Source organism: Pogona vitticeps, chromosome 2 (assembly GCF_051106095.1).
Source record: "Pogona vitticeps strain Pit_001003342236 chromosome 2, PviZW2.1, whole genome shotgun sequence".
Classification (NCBI taxonomy): domain Eukaryota; kingdom Metazoa; phylum Chordata; class Lepidosauria; order Squamata; family Agamidae; genus Pogona; species Pogona vitticeps.
Genome location: NC_135784.1, coordinates 236,193,980 through 236,215,166, shown reverse-complemented (window position 1 = coordinate 236,215,166; position 21,187 = coordinate 236,193,980). Strand labels below are relative to the sequence as shown.

At 38.6% G+C, this 21,187-nt stretch overlaps 1 protein-coding gene across 2 annotated transcripts in view; it reads right to left on the bottom strand.

Annotated features, from left to right (window-relative positions):
• Positions 1 to 21,187, bottom strand: part of PCSK5 (proprotein convertase subtilisin/kexin type 5) — a 357,644-nt gene that overhangs the window by 268,257 nt on the left and 68,200 nt on the right. For both annotated transcript variants that reach the window (XM_020787785.3, XM_020787784.3), the window contains exon 3: positions 12,107 to 12,220. In XM_020787785.3, the coding sequence (XP_020643444.3) occupies positions 12,107 to 12,220 (114 nt within the window). The remainder of the gene's footprint in view (positions 1 to 12,106; positions 12,221 to 21,187) is intronic.

Here is a 21,187-nt window from a genome sequence, read left to right as displayed (position 1 = left end):
GCTTACTTAGAGTCCTGTCAGTGGTGCAAGTTAAGTCTAAGGACTACAAAGCCCACTTGACCTTTTCACAATAATATCTGAGAGTACCAGGGTGTTCTTATGTGGGCAGACCTGTGAGAAGGAGTGTTGTAGCATGGCTGGCTGAATTTGGACTCTTCAGCCCATTTTAGCATGTGCAAACTCCTGATTGCTCTCTGTCCAAGCTTACACGTGTGTTTTCGAACCCGTGTTTGCGACAGCATGTTGGATGCCTTCCGATCTGAGGTGCTCATCTTCCAGTGTCATATCTTTTAGCCTTTTGTTTCTGACCATGGGATTTTCTTGGCAATGGTACTGGAATGGCTTGCCAATTCCTACTCCAGGTGGATTGCGTTTGGTCAGAACTCTCCACTATGACCTGGCCATCTTGGGTGTCCCTGCATGGTATAGCCCATAGCTTCTCTGAATTAGTTAAGCCCCTTCACCACGACAAGACAGCAATCCATGAAGGGGTATAAAGCAATACAGTGGCCAAATGCCAAAGAACAGTGGAATTAGTTGTGTACACTGACAGGAGTGTTGCATTTTACTTGTCTTAAATGGCAACCCCTCACCCATACTTCTTGGCAAACCATCTTTGAAACAAAGAGGATTTCCAAGAGTAATTTGTGGTAAGACTCTTCTGAGTCTAAACAGTCCTTTGAATCTTGGCCAGCATTTTCCATTTAAAGGCCTCATAACATTACCAGAAGAATTTACAGGCATATCAATAGTGATGCTGTGACAAGCTAAAAATCCATCATCCTTGTAATGTCTTTCCCACTCACAGAGTTTAAGCTACTTGGGGCATTTTATTAACAGGTTTTGAAGCTAGTAAAAATAACTTTGGCATATTCCTCCAGCAATCCAGTTCACATGCATTTTTAATACCACTACCGCCACCAATAAATTTTTCAAAAGGCATTATCACTGAAACACATGTGTGATAATGTTAATCCATCACAAACTTAATTTCATTGTAGAATCTAAGATAAATGATAAGGGGAGGAATGTTTGAAAAAGATAATGTGGAAAACTTCCTACCTTTGTTTTGGAAATACATTTTCTGCATATATATTTCTGGGAATAATTTGCAGGTGGACAGGAGCAGTATGAGGACCCATATTGTACAGATGTACATGGGAGCTTAGATAGAATTTTTATTGTACACTATAGTACCTTTATTTAAATGCTAGAAGTGGGAAGTAGCAGTATATTGCTACCTGTGCTCCAGGGAAGGACCATAGCTCAATGACATAGACCCTCTTTGAATTCTATAATAAAAATAATCATTTACCTAATTTTCAGACCTGCTAATGACCATATTATTTTTATTCTGTCCTAATATGTAAAGCCATAGAATCCAAAGAGAGTGTACTTTCTTTTTCACATGACTATATGTTTTCTATTTCACTACCAGGACTCAGATGCAGAAAACATAACAACTTTCTACTAATTTCATTGAACACAGAATGGGAAATGATATATATGATTATCATTGATTATCTAGTCTCCATGAGTTCAACTTAATAAGTACATAGATCCTACAGATGACACAAACTTGGGATACCTTTGAACATCTTGATGTTTTGAACTTGAGTTCCCTGAAGCCCCATCTAGCAGGGGCATGAGAAAGGGATCATAGAAGCTAAAGTCCAGAACACCTGGAAGGCCCGCTGTTCCCCTGCTCAGATATAGGATCTATGCAAATATTAACGTATAGAATCCTCTTCATCTTTTTCCCTCCCTAATGCATTCAGTGTAACATATGGACACTGTCATAGGCCTGAGTCCAATCGGTAGCCCCAGTTAGAGTAGATTCATTGAATAAGAGGGATTTATGTATGTATTGACTTGTCATTAAGTAATTGATTTAATGGGTCTACCTGGGGCTACAAACTGGATTTACGTCATAGTAATTCATGCCATAAATCAGTTAGACCTGCTTATGTATATGCTGCAACTGGTGACACAGGTAGATAGATTTTTGTTCCTTTGGTGCTGGATTACTCTCAGACCACTTCTATAAGGCTTACTGCAAAAGATTTCTGCCCTAACCGCAGACAGCAAAATTTACTACTACTCAGTATCTACCTTTAGTTTTATAATGGTGTCTTGCTCTATTATTCCTCCAGCTCCTCACAGTATTTGAAAATCTGTTGTGTATTGATCCATCTATGTATATTTTGGAAGAAAATGTACTTCCTTATACTGTTGTCCAGGCTAAAGTTAAATGTGATTCATATTATCTGTACAGAAAGAATAGTATGTAGAAGTTTTAGCACAGTCTTTGACTTGATGTTTTAGACCCCAGCTCCCAACAACAACTAAATGGCCAAGAGTAAAGAGTGCCAAAAGTTACAGGCAAAGAATACCTGAAAGTACCTGGGTTGGGATGGTCTCTGCTAGTGGCTTAGCAATAGTTGAATGGGCTGTGATCTGCTCTAGATTATGTGCACAATCAGTGTTCGCCTGCATAACATTTTAAAGTTGACAGCAGATTTGTAAAAGGGAATGAACAACTGGTTTTAATTAGACCTAGGAGATTTGTATTCCTATCCTGGGGAATAGGAATATGAAGCTCAGCACCACAGGTGCCATGGCAGGCCATTCCTTCCTCCCAGAACCAGCCCAGTCCACTCACCAGGCTCCTCGCAGCTCGTCCGTCTGATATCACACCAATTGCGGACATAATTTTTGCCGATGCTGCCCTACCTCTCCCCTCAACCGACAGTTTCAGCAAGGAAGCAGGAAGACAAGTCTCCCTGTTCAATGGCTGAGGGGAGAGGTGGCACAGTATGAACAAAACTGCATCCATGATTGGTGTGATGTCACCACTGTCAGATAGACAAGCTGAGAGGAGCTTGATGAGTGGACTGGGCTGGTTGTGGGTGGTGGGTGTGAATGGACCACTGTGGCACCTGTGGTGCTGAGCTTCATATTCCTACCCCCCGGGATATGAATATGAAGCTCCCATGTGTAGTTTTAATGCATTACAATAGCATCACTTCTCTGATGCAGCAGAACATAATTCATCAATCTTCATCAAAAATCATTTAGAAATCTAATTTACAGTTTGTTTATCTCAAATCAAAGTCAGATTATTCCAGTTACTGATATTATTCCAATTACTGAATGTCAAAATATTTTTGTTAGTCAAAAATAAAATCTAATATTTAACCGTAGTTAAATAGTCTGCAGACTAAAACAACCAGAAAAATCTGCAGTAGCTGAACATGCCCTAAAACAAACTGGACATGAAATTCTATTTCAAAATACTGAAATACTGGACAACACCAGCAATCTTTACGTCAGACTGCACAGGGAAGCCATTGAAATCCACAAGCACCAGCAGAACTTCAACAAAAAAGAGGAAAGTGTGAAGCTCAACAAAACTTGGCTCCCAGCTCTCAAAAATACAGCATGCAAAAGGTCAATGAACTCTACCCAGCCACAAGGACAGGGGATCACTACACACAAAAGACCAGCTAATGACACCCATCAACCACAGTGACAGATAATCTCTTCTCCTTAGCACAACAATACACCCACAACAAGACACACTAATCACCCATCTACAGAAAAAAGACAAAAGCCTATCTCACAGCCATAAATACTGCACTCCCAAGCCAACTACAGCAGAGCACAGAGTGCTGTCCTCTGAAGATGCTGGCCACAGAGACTGGCGAAATGTTAGGAAGGACAACCTTCAGAACACGGCCAAAGAGCCCAAAAAACCCACAACAACCATTAGATCCCAGCCATGAAAGCCTTCACGAATACATTGATTGACTGTGTTTGGTATTTTTGAACAACAACAAACTGAAAAAATCCAACCCTTATGTTTTGTGTAACTTTTATATTAAAAGCTTTGTATTCCGTCAATGTATAAGGATTTGTAAGCAAAATACAAAGGTCTAATATTTTTTGCAAAAAAAGAGAGATGAAAATATGAAAAATACAAAAACAGTCTCAGAATTCTGCCCAGCAGAGAAATTTTTTCGAAGTGTTTCATTCCTACCTGTGAGAATGGACTAAGCAAAGATTTACATCCCTAAGTGCATTACCTGAACGTTGAGATTAACAATAAATAGAAACAATCAAGAGCATTATCACTTCTACTTCTCAATGTAATGGTTCATTGACAAATTCCATTGGACACTTTTTATTTCAATATATTACATTGGAAGGACCTCCTGAAAAAACAACAACAAATTTTTATCCATGTCATTGGGACGGCGGTCTTTAAAAACAAATAATGGTACATAGTAAGTGGCTGAAATATGAACATTGCTTACAACTCTTTAGCTGTCAAAAATGCCAACAGTGGTGTCTGCTACTATGTTTGTTCTGCAACTAAATGTAACTCTGGGGAATTAAAAAGTTCCATTATGGTGTATGAAGGCTGAAATTGTGTTTAACATGAAGTAAAATGATGTGAATGCTTTATCTGGCTTCATCTATGCTGTGGGTATTTCTGGAAGATACACCTTCATTTATTAATTCAGTAGTCAGATAATAAACATGAATAATTTATATTTAATATTATATCTAATCCCAGTTTTTAGTTCCAATTAGAACAGATCCACAGAATGAATAAGCATTATTAAATCAATGCTTACATAAGTCCCATTGATCCTAGTTGGTCTAACGACAGGATTTAGCCAAAAGTTTTCTTTTATTTTCTCTTAATTTATATTATACCGTAAAGCACAGACCACATAACAAATCACTTTTCTTTTAAAAAAAAATAATCTATCACACCCAACTTCACCAGACTTAGAAGGATTGGTGAGGAGAATCAGGGAAAGCTTATTTGTGATTTTAGTGTCTGTAGGTGTCTGGGGGGCTGTTTCATAGCCCAATTAATAAATGAATAACAAATCACTAAAAATTAATTGATTCGTATTTGTCAGAGGCATTGATTCATATGAATACGAATGGATGAATCAGTGATTTTTGAATTAATTTGGTGATTCATTTTTCAATTCATGCCCATCTCTCGTAAGAAGTGAGGCTCAGATGAAAAGATACTGTCCTTTAAAAATGTTTAGGCATTTCAGCTATTATATAATGCAACAGCTAGACTTTGCCAGGAGTGTGATTTGTAGACCATATTATATAAACCTTGAAATAATGTTACTGATTTCTAGTTTGTTTCCAGATACAAAGCAAGGTTCTGCTTTAGGCGTACAAAGCCATAAATGGCTTGGGGCCAGTTTATTGGAAGCACCTCTTCCTTCTACAAGTACCTAACAGTCTTCACTTGAAGATGTAATGTATCCTACACAAAGTTACTTCAAATTTAGCAAAATGCATTGTTTTTCATGCTTTACAAAAGTAAGAATCTTCATATGGTCCTTCTGGTAGATATGAATTACCTCCCACCCTTGACAGTACAGTACATATGAAAAAATCAAGAGTGAATTTTTGGGCTTGTAAACAACCAAACATGTTTAGATGAAGAATACAGTTTGGCCCTGTGCATCTCCTTCCACTATCTCTATGTGTGAATAAGGATATTCTGTACTGAAACTGGAAAATACTAAGGCTTAAATCTTCTTGGTAGAACTGCGCTTGCAATGAGGAAGACATCATCAGTTACAACTGTGCCAGAGCTAATTTGGACCAATAGGAAGATCTCCCTAAATTTCAAGGATCCCTAGGAAATGATGGAGGCAATTTTCCATTTTTAAATCATTTCCCCACCTGTTTCATGGCTGCTGAAATCTGCCCCAGAATGAATGGGGTCCCTAGGGATTCCTAATCTGTGGTGGAGGTAGGGTTGCTAGGAAATTTTTTCTTGCCTCAAGATGATCACAACACAGTCATGGATGATGATATCATCCTTGCTACAAAAACTGCACGCCAGAATTTCAGCCCATATACAGTATATTTGGATATAGTGTATACACAGCTTTGCTCTTCATTACCTACAAATGTTTCTTTGATACCTACTTGAAAGATGTTATATTTTAGGCTGTGGCCCAAAATTCATTCTGGTGAATAAGATTAATGCTTTGGAGAATGATTAAGTGTTTGGGAGAATGTACAAGGTAATTATTTGAGACACATTTAAATTTTATTAAGATATCAAACGGTCCAGCCATAAGCCTGATTAAGCCTGATTCTTTTCACTATGTCTTTTTAAATGGAAGTCTAATAATCAGTTTTAAAAACAAAAACAAAAAACAATGCACCCTCTAGATCTGTTAGCCGCCCATTAAGCTGATAAACTATCAGTGGAAAAACTTCTATCAACAAGATCAAAATAGGACATTTGCACCAGCTCTAAAAGTTTCTTACAAGTTATTCATTAATCAAGATCCAGATGCACAGAACCATTGTCCTACTTTTATAAAAACAGTTCTGTAGCCACCAATGCAAAAGGTATTCTCTGCAATACAACAAATAAAGGCAATAGTTACTATCAGGATTTTTACTGGTTTTTGGGGGAAAAACTTGCTTTTTAATAAATATAAATGACTTTTATGAGATATTTATAATACTATATATGTTTTTACATTTGTGTGTGTGCCCCAGCATGGGGCTGTGTTTCTCAAAAGCTGCCTGGAGTTTCTCCTGGAAATAAGGAGGTATAAATAAATATATATAAATAAAATGTGCTAATATAAACAAATCTTTTGAAATACTCATCTATAACACTTGTTGAAATAACGGACGGACTGTTTTCATAAAGCTTTTCATTTTGAAAATATATATCCAAACATATGTTGCCATCTTTTTACATCTTGAGAAATTTAAAGTATTTTTAAAACATTATGACATTAACAAGGATAAACTTCACATACTTTATCTGTCTCCCACCAGGAATTATGAAATGTGCATTACAAATGTATCACAGGCACAGGAAGCTGCAGTGTAGTAATTAGCACAAATGTATTGTTTATGCTGAGAACTACTAAAGTATTGCAAGAAATTAAAACTACATGTGTGAAAGAGAGGCTGTCGGCTTCTGGCAAGGGTGGGCTTAGAAGCCTTCCACATCCCCTTCAAGCACCAGTCTGAGAGAGGGCTATGCATGGCATCCTTCATCTGGCCACTATGCGGCATGGGACAAGCTACCGCTTCAGGAAATTCCTGAAGGTGGGAAAGTGGAAGAACATGTGGGAAGGGAAGTTTTGACCAGATAGGCGGGGTACAAATAGAATGAATGAATGAATGAATGAATGATGAATGAATGAATAAATGAATAAATGAATGAATGAATGAATGAATGAATGAATGAATGAATGAATGAATGAATGAATAAATAAATAAATAAATAAATAAATAAATAAATAAATAAATAAATAAATAAATAAAAATACAAAGGAGGAAAAAGGAACTGCTGAGGTAGACGAGAGTGCAGAGAAAGAAAAGGGGGAGGACATTTGGGGCAACATTCTGGAGTGACAGGAGGGTCCTTGGCACCCAGAAGTATTCCCATATTATGGATACACTGGCTTCATCATGGAATGTCCTTCCATGACTCATGGTTTGACCAAAGGACTGCTAAACCAGCCTAACACTGAACCTATGGCAAGGCTGATCCTGGGGTGAACTGGGCTCACTCCAACAGAATCTAGCCCAACCCCATCTCACCAACCCAAGTCCAACCCAACTAAGAAAAGAGTAACAATTCAAGATGCTATAGCAGCTCCTACAAGACCTCTGTCCTAAGGAAGAGTGTAAGAGGGAGCAAGAATATTAAAAGACTAAGGATGAGTACAATCATCTAGAGCCGTGATCATCAACCTTGGGCCTCCAGATGTTCTTGAACTACAACTCCCAGAAGCCTTCACCACCACCTCTGCTGACCAGGATTTCTGGGAGTTCAAGTCCAAGAACATCTGGAGGCCCAAGGTATCCATATGCTCTAGACCAGTGGTCCCCAACCTTGGGCCTCCAGATGTTCTTGGACTTCAACTCCCAGAAGCCTTCACCACCACCTCTGCTGGCCAGGATTTCTGGGAGTTGAAGTCCAAGAACATCTGGAGGCCCAAGGTTGGGGACCACTGCTCTAGACCACTGATCTAGAGGACTTAAACTGAACTAGCACTTAACCACCCAGTCTTAAGGGACCTGGAAGTAGGGAAAGTGAAGCTCTGGAAAGAAAGAGACAATTTCAGAAATATCCTAAGCAGAAGGGCTACTGGGCATGTTGGCAGTAATATTCTGGGAGTAATGGTTGTTGTTGTTTTTAACTTTCCTCATCACTCCCAAAGCTTTATATTTACTGTATCAGACCAGATCAGTGAGAAAGTATTCCAGTCATTATCAACAACATAGTACAACAGAAGCAATGGCTGGAAGTTTAATTTTCAACATGCTGTCCTAGATTTATTTCTAATATAAATGCCTCCCACAGTACCCCAGTCCCTGTTTGGATGTTGAAATGAGTGGTGCAGAGCTCACCTGCACTTCAGCCACAAAGCACAGCTTTCTTTGTAGCCACTGCAGCTCTCAGTGGATGCTGGGGACCATTCTTCTAATCCAGATCCTCAGTGGCCATATAAAACTGTTTTTAGCACATCAGCTGGACTTAGTCATCATCATCAGTCTTCTCAAACAATTTTCTTTGTATCATTCTCTGTATTCCTTTGGGCTAACACAGAGTCACCAGTTGACACATTGGTCCATTTTTTTGCATCTGTTCTTATCAAGACTGTACTTATAGCACCCAGGACACTGGGTCATATCCAGTTTTAGAAGTAAGAAGGGTGTGCATGCACACACACATGCATGCACACACACACACACACACACACACAGAGAAATTTCTCTGATGGGATTGTACAAGAAAATGCTTTCTGCAATTTATTAAACCTGAAGACTGTTGGACCCACTACATTTCCAGATGGCAGGGGAATCATACACCGTGGTTTCCCCCCATATGGTACACTGGGCATGGTACTCTCAGTCAGCTAGCAGTTGTTTTTTCTGCCCAAACCCATTATCCCATACTGAGAGGGGAAAAAAAATCAGCTCTAGCTAATATGGACATTTTCACTCCAATAACATTATGGTGTGTTTTCCTTTTCAATATCCCACTCCCACTCCCCTCCCCACAACATCAGGGCCACAAATGTTCCTATTTCAGACCTAGAAATCAGTGTATGTTGGAAGGGAGAACTAATGGCAAATGTCATAACAGAAAGTTTTAAAAGTGAGTCTAAAACTGTAGTTTTATATGTTATGAAAGGGTTATTTCTGTTCCCCCCCCCATAAAATTGAGTGAAATTAACCAATGTACTATTTTAAAAAAAGGTATATTAAACCTTGGCTGGGTAGCTCAGTGAGTTAGGTAACTGTCTGTGGAGTCAGAGGTCGTGAGTTCAATTCCCCACTATGCATCCCAGAAGAGTCAGCCCGTGTGGCCTCAGGCAACGTGCACAACTCCAGGACGCCCCCAAAGAAGGGAATAGTAAACCACTTCTGATGACTTTCTACCTAGTAAATTTTCAAAGGGTCACCACAAGTCAGAACTGACTTGACATAAATTATTATTATTATTATACTACCCACAATGAAATCGACAGTTTTCCCATGCAGTAGAGAATTCCATTTAAAAGATGGTATCCATATGCTTAATTTTGCAAAAATGTATTCACTCTTCAGACTTCATATTTTACTTTACATTTCACAGTGTATAGAGTGGCAATTAGGATTTCAACTCTGATTATGAATTAGACTATATCTCTACCTGAACATAATAATTTGTCTAATTTTCTGAAATGAATTAAAATTATAACTAGAGTATGACACAAGCATACTTGAAACATTTGAGGTTCCCCTTAAATATATGCTTGTCTTTCTCTTAGCATGGTGAGGTATTATCTTAGTAAATGTTCAGCATAATTCATTAATTCTAGGTGGTGCTTCTGCTCCCAACAATGAGACAGTAAGAGCTGCAGATTATGTGGATCTTCCTCCTTTCCCATCATCAACAGCTTGGAAACTCCAGTGGACTAACAAGGAACCAGCATTGTCATTCATAAGTAAATACTTAAATGATTGCACAGGATTCTGCTAACTTATCTTTCCAACGGGTTCCTTTTCCATGGACTGCCACAACTTCCCCAAATTTATTTTCTAAGATGTTTGTTAATTGTTCATAGTGGGGTGGTTGACTGGACAATCATGTGAAATAAACTAAGTCTTCCACTGATCAAAACTTCACTTCATGTTTAGCATTATATAAAAGAAGATCCAGACACTTATGTTTTCAGTCAGTGAAGTCTGGTGTTTGTGATATATGTAAAATACACATCACAAATGATCAATTGCTATGCAAAAATCTATGTGTACTGTGATCTTGTTTAAGTCTCACTGTGGTAGGTGTAGTGAAACTGCTAAATTAAGAAAGTGTATGTTCACATGTATCAGTCATGAGGCAAGCTATATTATATAAATTATGAAGTCAAAGAAAGGAAGTTGATACAGTATATGTATACCAAAGTTCTATCTTGTAAGCAAAGTTTTTACTCTAATTAGAAAACAAGCTGTGACTCAGCCAAAACACCTCAATCTCACAACTATACCCATTAGAGATGGGCACAAAATGCTGGTTGGGCACCCACTCGGAGGCAGCACCCGGAAGACATAGGGCAGGAAAGCCAGGCTGCTGCGTCTGAGAGGTAGGGCTCTGAAGTGTTGAAAACCTGTTCGGTCAATAAATGAACAGGCACAAACCCCCTAACTGGTGGTCTGTGCCCATTTATAATACCAATTACTAGATCTATTCACTCCTACATTTATAATCCATTGAAATATTTTATAATTTAATAGGAAATATATTCTATAATTTAATAATACAGTATTCTATAATTTAAGAAGTGTATTCTATAATCTGATAATATCTTACATAAAATGCAGATTAACTCTTCAAATTACGAAGAGTGTGAGCATGAAAAAAAATGTCAAATATTCTGAATTATCTGGTTTTAAGTAAATGATTTTATGTTTTCTCACAAAAAAAATCAGTGACTTAAATCCAATTGTTAGCTTCAACTAAAATAGATGCACTGAATCAATAAGATTTTTTAAAGTATTAACTTAACTAATGTTGCATTAATTTAGTAGGTCCACTCTAGTTGCAATTCATACCTGGATTTAGCTCATAATAAATAATAAAGTTCATTGCTCACTATAAAGAATACTTTCCTGTCATTAAGTCATTCATTCTTATACTGATCCTGCGAAATAATCACAATTAAATAAATTCTATATTTCCTTAAATGATCTATAATTAATTTTCCTGTATAAAATATAACAAAGTGTTTTACAAGTTAACAGCATCTGAAACAGCAGCTTAAAGTAGTGTAAAGCAGCTATAATGTAAGGTACTGTAAGAACCCTTATCTTAAGAAAAGAAAGTTCACAGGGGGAAAAAAATGATTCATTTGATACATAATGCTGGAGGAGAGCTTTGCAGATACCCCTGACTGCCTGAAAGATGATCAAGTGGGCCTAGAACAAACAACCCTGAACTATATCTGGAGATGGGGGGGAAAAGGATGAAACTGAGGTTGCCATACTTTGGGTACATCATGAGAAGGCAGGATTCATTAGAAAAGAGAATAATGTTGGGAAAGGTTGAAGGCGGCAAGAGAAGATGAAGAAGAAATACAAGATAGACTGACTTCCTAAAGGAACCACAGTCTTGAGTTTATAGAGCTGAGCAGTGCTACTGAGGACAGAACATACTGGACATCTCTCATTCATAAGGTCACCATCAGATGGAAGCAAAAACAACAACATGAGAATGCAGAAGGAGGCTATACTAATGTTGGATAGAAATCTACCGAAGTATCACATTACTACCCTGAGTTCTCTATTTCCATTCAAGACAAATTAAGGACAAATATAGCAACTCAGAGTACTATATTTGTCCTTAAAAGAAAACATTCTGCCACAATAAATATAATTTAAGGGTATTATAATCAAAGGTCTAATACTGATATCAAGTCATATCTTCAAATTACAGAATAGGTACTACTTCTGATAAAACAAACAAGACAATTATTGCAAACTATTTTGCTTATTATGAAGGATTTCAACAGACAACTTACTTATATGAACTTACCATGTACCACATACTTTGCCATTTGGGATCATTAAAATACATGGACTGTATGCCACCAGGTTTATAATCTCTCTTTCTCCTTATTTTTACAACTTGCTGTTCTATCCATTCCACCTGTCAATAAGGAAAAACACTGGTAAATACCAAAGTGCTAACACAGAGGTTTTAAAATGAATAAACAAATACATAAAAATCTTAACATGTTTGCTACAAATAGGAACAGAAGGTATTTCTTGGCAGGGAGTTCGTTCTGACATTCTTGCAGTCCTAAGCAGTAAGTACACCAATCAGTAGCACCACTATTATGCAAAAATGATTTTCAAAAGAAAAAAAAAACTGCTTGGGTTTTATTATTTATATACACATAGAAGCCAAAAGTCTGCCTTTTCAAGACTGTATGAAATCAATACCTCCATGTATTTGTTCTGTCCTATTCATTTAGTAGTGAAAACATAGGATATATATGTGTGGCTATATACTTGGATAATATGTACTAGTGCTATAACAAAGACCTCCCCCACGAGATTTTCTGACCATTCTTGTTCAATTTTCCTTTTGAAGAGAATTTCTAAGGAAGGAAATCTTAGACAAAATTTTTAACAATGAGGTTTAGGATGGTTGTGTTTTTCTTACTTACGAGGTGTTGCTATAGAATCATTCTTATGGGAACTGGTAATCTTCCCAGGTTCCCAAACGTCAATAAAATGTGAGAGAAAGATGCTGTAGAGCAGTGGCTCCCAACCTTGAGTAACCCAGGTGCTTTTGGACAGGAACTCCCAGAAACCCTGGGCAATACAGCTGCTGGTGAAGACTTCTGGGAACTTCTGTCCAAGAATACCTGGGTTACCAAAGGCTGGGAACCACTGCTATGTTGTAACTCCTTCCATAGTTTTTTTTAAAAGCTGAGGACAGGTGGGCAGCAACGAAAACTGCAGTGTTAATGTGTAACAGCCGGGGGAGGGGGGGAGAAGAGAAATGCAGCACCTTCTGTCACCTTGCGATGTTACAGTAAGCTGAAAAAATATCACTCTGCACTAGCTTCACCTTTTACTGGAGAAGGATATGTGGCTGCCCTCCTCATCTGCTACAGAGTTTACAGGGAATGAGGTGTTTTATAGGGATAACCCTTTTGCACTTTAACAAAAGACCCAAAGCACACAAGAGGTATTCTTTCATGTAATTCATATACTTTCATGAATCTTAAGTATGAATGACTCCTGTTTATGAAAGAGTACCTGAAAGTTTCATGTTTCTTTCATGTTTCATTTTAATGAGATTTTTTTTTACATTCTTTCTCTGTGAAATTGCCTAGGAAACCTTTCATCCAATAGCATCAGCAGAAGAGCTGTCAGCATCCAATCAGAACATCTGGGGGAGAGTGCAAATTTTGAATGTAAAGATGCCAGGGAAGAAGTCAGGGAGAAATGCTGTTTTTGCTTTATTCATTCCTTGTAGATGAGATTACTGTGAATTTTGGGCCGTGCTTCCGCCTGCCTGCCTACTTCCATCTTGAATCCTTTCTTTCTTTTTCTTCATTTCTTAGGAGATACTCTCTCTCCCACCCCCCATGTCTTTGAATTATTATTGTGGTTGCCATGCAGACTGCCTATGCAAGGATGCCTCCTTAGGGTTTGGTTCCCCTGCTCCATATGGAGGAAGGGGCTTTCCTTTCTTGGATTATTGTTGCTTCTGCATACCTGGTCTGCCCACTGCTACCAAGCTTTCTGGCTGCTTTTTTGCATTCTTCTTACTGCCCGGGGCGGGGGGGGGGACCTTTGGTATGCTGCGTGGGTAGCACTAAACTAGTAGTGTTATGTTCTCTTTTCTAATTTTAGAGCGTGTTACTTTTTGTAGTATTTTTTAAATTAGTCTGATGATGATTTTTCTTTAATGTACTGTTGCCTGCTTTTGGAATAAATTGATTCTCTTTTGCCTTGACTCTGCTTTTTGAAGCAGGTTTAAAGGATTCTCTATGAGTTTTACAGTTTCAAAAAACACAAATAGGGAAACTCAAAACAAATGACCTGAAATAGGCTTTTCATTTCCATATCAAACAAAAAGGCTGGAACACAAATATAGGAACAAAGAAAAATGGATGTGGAACCCTTGAAATAACCCCAAATGAAAGGCATATACGTATTTTCACTATGCACATCTCTAATGTGTTAAAAACATCTTCTGCAGTGAAAATACAATTGTCAGCATCAAAATGCTAATTTACCCCTGCATAAGTGAAATGGCATAACTCATAGTGGCAAATTGCTAATAGTTAATTAGGCGCTGTTGTCTTTCTGACTATATGATCAATGTCCCTCTTTACCCGCTACTAGCATTACCAGTGCCCTAAATGACACAAAACAGAGGGCAGCATGCAAGAAGCAAAATGGTGGCCAGGCCCCCAACAAAGATGGCTTTGTTACTACATCACTGCAAATAACCCCCCCCCCCAAAAAAAAACCCAAGAAGGAAAACAGCAAAATTGTGGTATAATTGGTGAGTCCCAAAAATGTTGGGAGAATCTCAACAATTTCTTTGGAGAAAATGGGTGAAAATGTTGCTTTGATTTCCCTGCCCAGAAATGTGTTGAATTTTAAAGAGCCATTTGTACATAGCTATAGTATTTGTTTCATCTGTATGTACTGACAGAAGAAAGGTACATACAATTTTAGCAAGAAGCCTCTTTTAGTACTGTTAATGGGGTGGGGTGGGGAAGAACAAGAGATATATCAAAATCTAGCCAGCTTTTATGTTTGTTCTCTGTGTTCTGAATCTCCAGTGACTTTTTTGATGATAAGAAAGCGAATGTGGAAACAATGTGATCTTGATGACCTTCCATTGGCATATCTTCTAAGCTTCTTGTTGTAATTTAACTTGCTGTTCATTGCCTAGCTGCTTATTTCACTGGCAGATGTACAGGGTTTTTTTAATGGCTTCTGAACAGTACTTTGTGTGTGACTCTTGATAAATGGCCACATTTGCACTGAATTGCTACTTCTGCCACCTTTATGTGACGCTGCTACCAGAGACATAATGAAAGCTTTTTGACTATATTACAAGGTGAGATACTGATAAAAGTAAAGAACGCGGAAACCCTATGAAGTAATAACGCAAGTAATATTTCTGTTTTATAGGTGAAATACCACAGATGTGTATATAAGCCACATGAAAGGCAATATAATTATTTTGCACTATATAAAAAAGTATAGTGTAGAACTCCATATAACATGTCTTTTTTTCCAGATTGTTATCTCTAGAATTTACATGAATGCATATATGAATTGGTCTTTCCAATGCACTGTCATGTAAATATTCCTCAGTTTGTAATTCCTCGTTGTTTCAAACCTCTGGGGTCCGAGTACTTTCTGAGGTCAGAAATTTTAACTATCCTGAGATGAGGTGGAGGGGTGGAACCTGGCATTCTCCATGAGCAAGAGAATATGATTAACAGAGATGTTGGCAAAATTTGCTGAGTCCAAACCTGGAAATAAGTTTTTTTGACATATTAATGCTCTGCTCAATGGAGGAATAAGCATCAGAGGGCTCAAAACTGTTCTTTGACCAGTTTTGACCCATTTCCCCTCTCAGTCCCACTTTCCTGGTTCCAGCCTATTAAAGCACCCCCTAATGCCAAGGAAAGGAAAAGCATCTCTCCTTGCGGGTCTCTTCCATTTTTTAGATTCGCCCTTCCCGCTGCAGCCCCATACAGATTGTTATTCCCATCAGCTGTTGCTCATTTCAAATGTGTACTACTGTCACTGTCACTGAGAAATACGTGAAATGCTCACTGGTTCCCTCAGGTGGCCCATTTTGTTTATTGCAGGTTGAAAATATTGTGAAAAGCAAGTCACAAAAGCATTGATGCTTTCTCTCAAATGCCTTAAACTCACCCACACCCCTCCATCTGATTGGAGATAGGATGGAACTTGTAGTGACGTGTGGGGTTGGCTGCAATTCTGCTGACAGCATTTCCTATCAGTTTAGTGAACTCTCATAATAATATACCTTGCCACAGAACTCCACTCATGAGGCACATTCAAGAGAATGGGAATGAAAAAGGAAAAATTGCATCTCTGTTTCAGTGGGTGCACAGCTGGCTGGAAAAATTACAGGAGGTCCTCCTAAATGAAGCTCCCATGTTCAGAGGTACTATGCCTATGAAGAGGAAATATTTCAGCAAGTAATGTGGGAGGGCCTTGCTTCTGAATTCCTTAGATACTGCTAAAACACTGTCTGAGACTTATAGACTCTAGAGATTGATACAGAATAACTTTTATAAGCTTTTCTGACTCTACATTTCTGACTCAAACAGTGACTTCTAACATTCAACCCTAGCAACTACCTCCACCTCAGACTCCCTGATGAGAAACCAAAGATGGATATAAGAGGTTGCACTAGCTGCCTGCAAGATCACTTTGAGCCATGTCACCTGCCTCCTATACAGTCGCACGCCAGTGCAGTGCCTGCCTATGTTGCAGATCCTAAACTCTCTCACCCACTTGCTTACTTTTGCTCATGATTTTTCACTTGCAGCTATTTGTCTCTGCAGCTCCTGTTGCTTCTTCACTCTGTCACAGTCCAGGTCTCCTCGGCCCTGCCAGACCAGCCCATGTGAAATTTTGAAAGTAGTTGCAGAGATGGAAGAAGAAGAACAGTGACATTTACAGGAGAGAGTATGAAAGGGTGAGTTGAAGTCTGGGGGCCTAAAGCAGCATATAATCCAGCCTGGGATGAGGAAAGAGAGACAAAAGAGAAAGTGCATGTGCATTTGGGTTTCCTTGCTCTCTTTCTCTTCTTACTGCTACTTTTCCTTACTTCCTGTTTCCCTACAACACCTCCTCCAAAAAAAGTGGTAGGGCATTTTTTTAAAGCAAATTAAAGAGACCTAGCATTACAAAGGTAATCCTCTTTCCTTCTCACTTATGCCATTCCGCCACCACTTGCAAGGCTCATTTTCATTTCATTGAAGAAACTGTAATAAGCCACCGTCATGGCCATTTAAAACATAAAAATAATCTAAAAGTAAGTTACTTGCTACCTATGGTGCTTCCTCAAATGATGTTTAAAAGTTCTGTTTGATACAATACAGTAGGGCCCCCTTATCCACAGGATCAGTATGCACTGATTCACTTATCCACAATCTGAAAATATTACAGAGAATATATTAAAAGAGAAAAATCTAGAAAAAACTATTCTCACATATATTACCAGATATCATATATAGATATAGATATAGATAGATAGATAGATAGATAGATAGATGATAGATAGATAGATAGATAGATAGATAGATAGATAGATAGATAGATAGATAGATAGATAGATAGATAGATAGATAGATAGATAGATAGATAGATAGATAGATAGATAGATAGATAGATAGATAGATAGATAATGCATCTAAGGGATTTGCCTTCTGATTGGCATTGGAAGGTAAACAGAAGCTTAATTTGTAAGTATAATTGCTTACACATATATCTCCAAGAAAATTCCATTGTAGGAGATTTATGTTACAGGAAATATGCGTTTTCTGCAACATGTAGCGTATCACCCAGCAATGGCTTTTTTGAGTGCTATAACATACTGCAAGAGGAGCAGTAGGAGGGAAAGCCCTGATTATGAACACAGTCCAGCTTTTCTAGATTCAAATCATCACACAAAAAGAATAAATCTTCAATAGCATCAATGCCAGCATCAGCACTACTGTAAAAATAGCTTCCATTTAAGAAAAACTTGAAAATGAAGGAACCTGAAGAGTACATCCATTCATTTAATGCAGATCTGCATAGCTGTATAATATCTAAAGGAAATCAAGAACAGCATCTCTATTTTGGGGATACGAAGCTCCCTACACTGTACCTGTTCTTTGTTTTCTTTTGTTTTCTGTAGTCCCTAAAAACTGGGCAAAGGAAGTATAAAGTACTGAAAATCAAACCTAAGTGTATTCCCAGCTGGGCGTAAATTAGTGTAAAAGACTGCAGCAAATCTAACAGAGTACACTGTATGTGTTCAATGCCATGCAGGGATTACTGATTGCAAACTGCTTCTTCTAGCTTTTTAAATGAGTTGCACACTGTGCCTGGACCATTTTAAAATTGGTTTTCATAATTGCACTGATGATATGCCAACACATGTATGTAGCTATTGAGCAGTGAATGATTGTGTTCAATTTATGAAGTGTCTTTTAGTTTGTATTGACTCTGTGGAGTAAACAGGTTGAATTGTTCCATAATGAATATGTGCCAGTTGGCTTTGATCTGGACTCTGGGAGTGAAATTTATGGCAGGACGGTGTAGTTATTTTGGGTTAATGTCATCTATTTCCTGTGAATATTTTATGGATGTATAGACACACTTCATGGTCCAATAGCTGGTGTACTTTGGAATACTCTGATTCTGAATGAAAATGATCCATTTCTACATAAGTGTTTTCATTTCAAAAACATCCATGCTTCCTCACACATATCCCCTAAAGGAAAATCTCTGGAATAATTGGTTATACAGATCCTCATTTCCCCCCCCCCCCCAAAGAAAAGAAAAGAAAAGAAAAAAAGCGAGACAGACACTGTGAAAACAAGGCTGCACGTTTTAACATTTCCATAAAATCACACTTAACTGTAGGGGTAAATGTGTATATTTCCCATTCAGTTCTATTCCAAAAGTTCTGTGTTTCTATTTCTTGAATGTCTAGAAATCAAAGCCAATTCAGACTGGAATTGAAATGATTTTTTAAAATGTGTAGTTTCCAGCCTTCTAATCACAGTGGTTAATTCCGTGCTCAGTGCAGATGAATCAGAACTGGTATAAGTTAAATAAGGGACATTTTTGTGTAACTATGAAGAAGGAAATAATAAGGTTTTTTTTTTCCATGAGCAACTATCCTAATTTTTCAACTTGTTGTCACAAGCACAGAGGCCCAGAATGGTTGAAGTGGGGGTTAGTTCCCCTTCTCAAAAGAAATATTTGAGTCAAAGTTTTACTCACAGGCAGGCTTTCCTGCCTTTCTCTTCTCAGTGCAGCTGCTGAACAGCCTCCCCAGAAAGTCCTAAAGGGATGAGCCATAAGGGCTTGGGATGTGGTGTGGTCTGTGGGGAGTGGGCTGCTGTGGTACTGGAAAAGCAAAGAAAATTAGGCACAGGAAACTTAAGCAAGCAGGCTCTGCCTGATTTTTGCTGATTCCTCCCCGCTTGGTGCATGTCATACCACCACATTCCAAGGCTTTCCATAGGAACATTCACTGCTGCTTTGAGTGTCGGATCCTTTTGCCAAAACATGATTCAAAATTAAAGAGTGGTTCTTTGCCATTACTCAGTTTTCTATAGGAGAAGGATCAGCACCTCTCAACTTCCAATCTGTCTACTTCTACTTCCAGAGGTGGCCAAATATCTGTCTCTTACCTCAGTAATAATGTGCATTAATCATTTCAACTGAAATGCCTTTATTTGGTTTACATTTAACAAATGGAGGGTTTGATTTTTTTAAAAAATCACCCCAAAATTAACCCCAACACCTTTCTGCTACCAACTTCTGTTCTGTGATGAGTGGGTTGGGAGCAGAATGATTTATATTAAAAAGCAAACTGTGCCACTTCTATACCACCCCATAGTGCTTAAAGCACTCTCTCTGGGTGGTATTTAGTTTAATTATGCAGGCTACGCATTGCCCATCCCTAGTGGGCTAGGTGCTCAATTTACCAACCTTGGAAGGAAGGAAGGAAGGTTGAGTCAACCTCCAGCAGGTAGCCTGAGAGACCTCCATGCAATATTGCTTTGACATCAGGAAGGCAATAAGAAGACCACTACTGTCCCTCCAATGAAACAGTTAATGCATTCACCAAACTCCTTCATGGATTCCTGCCCTCCTTCATGGATTCTGACTTCTTGTGGCAAAGGGGCTTGAGTAATTCAGAGAAGCTATGGGCTATGCCGTGCAGGGACACACAAGATGGACTGGTCATAGTGGAGAGTTCTGACTAAACGTGATCCACCTGGAGCAGGAACTGGCAAGCCACTGCCAAGAAGACCCCATGAACAGAAAAAAAAAAAGGCTAAAAGATATGACACTGGAAGATGAGCCCCTCAGGTTAGAAGGTGTCCAACATGCTACTGAGGAAGAGCGGAGGACAAGTAGAAGTAGCTCCAGTGCTAATGAAGTGGTTGGGCCAAAGCCAAAAGGATGCTCAGCTGCAGACATGCCTGGAAGTGAAAGGAAAGTCTGATGCTGAACAGAAAAATACTGCATAGGAACTTGGAATGTAAGATCTATAAACCTTGTTAAGTTGGATATGGTCAAACAGGAGATGGCAAGAATAAACATTGACATCCTGGGCATCAGTGAACTAAAATGGAAGGGAATGGGTGAATTCAATTCAGACAATTATCATATCTACTATTGTGAGCAAGAAGCCCTTAGAAGGAATGGAGTGGCCCTCGTAGTCAACAAAAGAGTGGGAAAAGCTGTCCTGGGATGCAATCTCAAAAATGATAGAATGATTTTTCAAAACGAATCCAAGGCAGACCTTTCAACATCACAGTAATCCAAGTTTATGCACCAACCACCGATGCTGAAGAGGCTAAAATTGACCAGTTCTATGAAGACTTACAACACCTTCTAGAACTGACACCAAAGAAAGATGTTCTATTCCTTATAGGAGATTGGAATGCTAAAGTAGGGAGTCAAGAGATAAAAGGAACAACAGGTAAGTTTGACCTTGGAGTTCAGAACGAAGCAGGGCAAAGGTTAATATTGTCAAGAGAACAGACTGGTAGTCACAAACAATCTTTTCCAACAACACAACCTCAGATATGCAGACAATACCACACTGCTGGCAGAAAGTGAAGAGGAATTAAAGAACCTCTTAATGACGGTGAAAGAGGGGAGCGCAAACCCCCCCCCCCAAGATCATGGCCACTGGTCCCATCATCTCCTGGCAAATAGAAGGGGAAGATACGGAGGTAGTTACAGATTTTACTTTCTTGGGCTCCATGATCACTGCAGATGGTGACAGCAGACACATAATTAAAAGACACCTGCTTCTTGGGAGGAAAGCAATGACAAACCTAGACAGCATCTTAAAAAGCAGAGA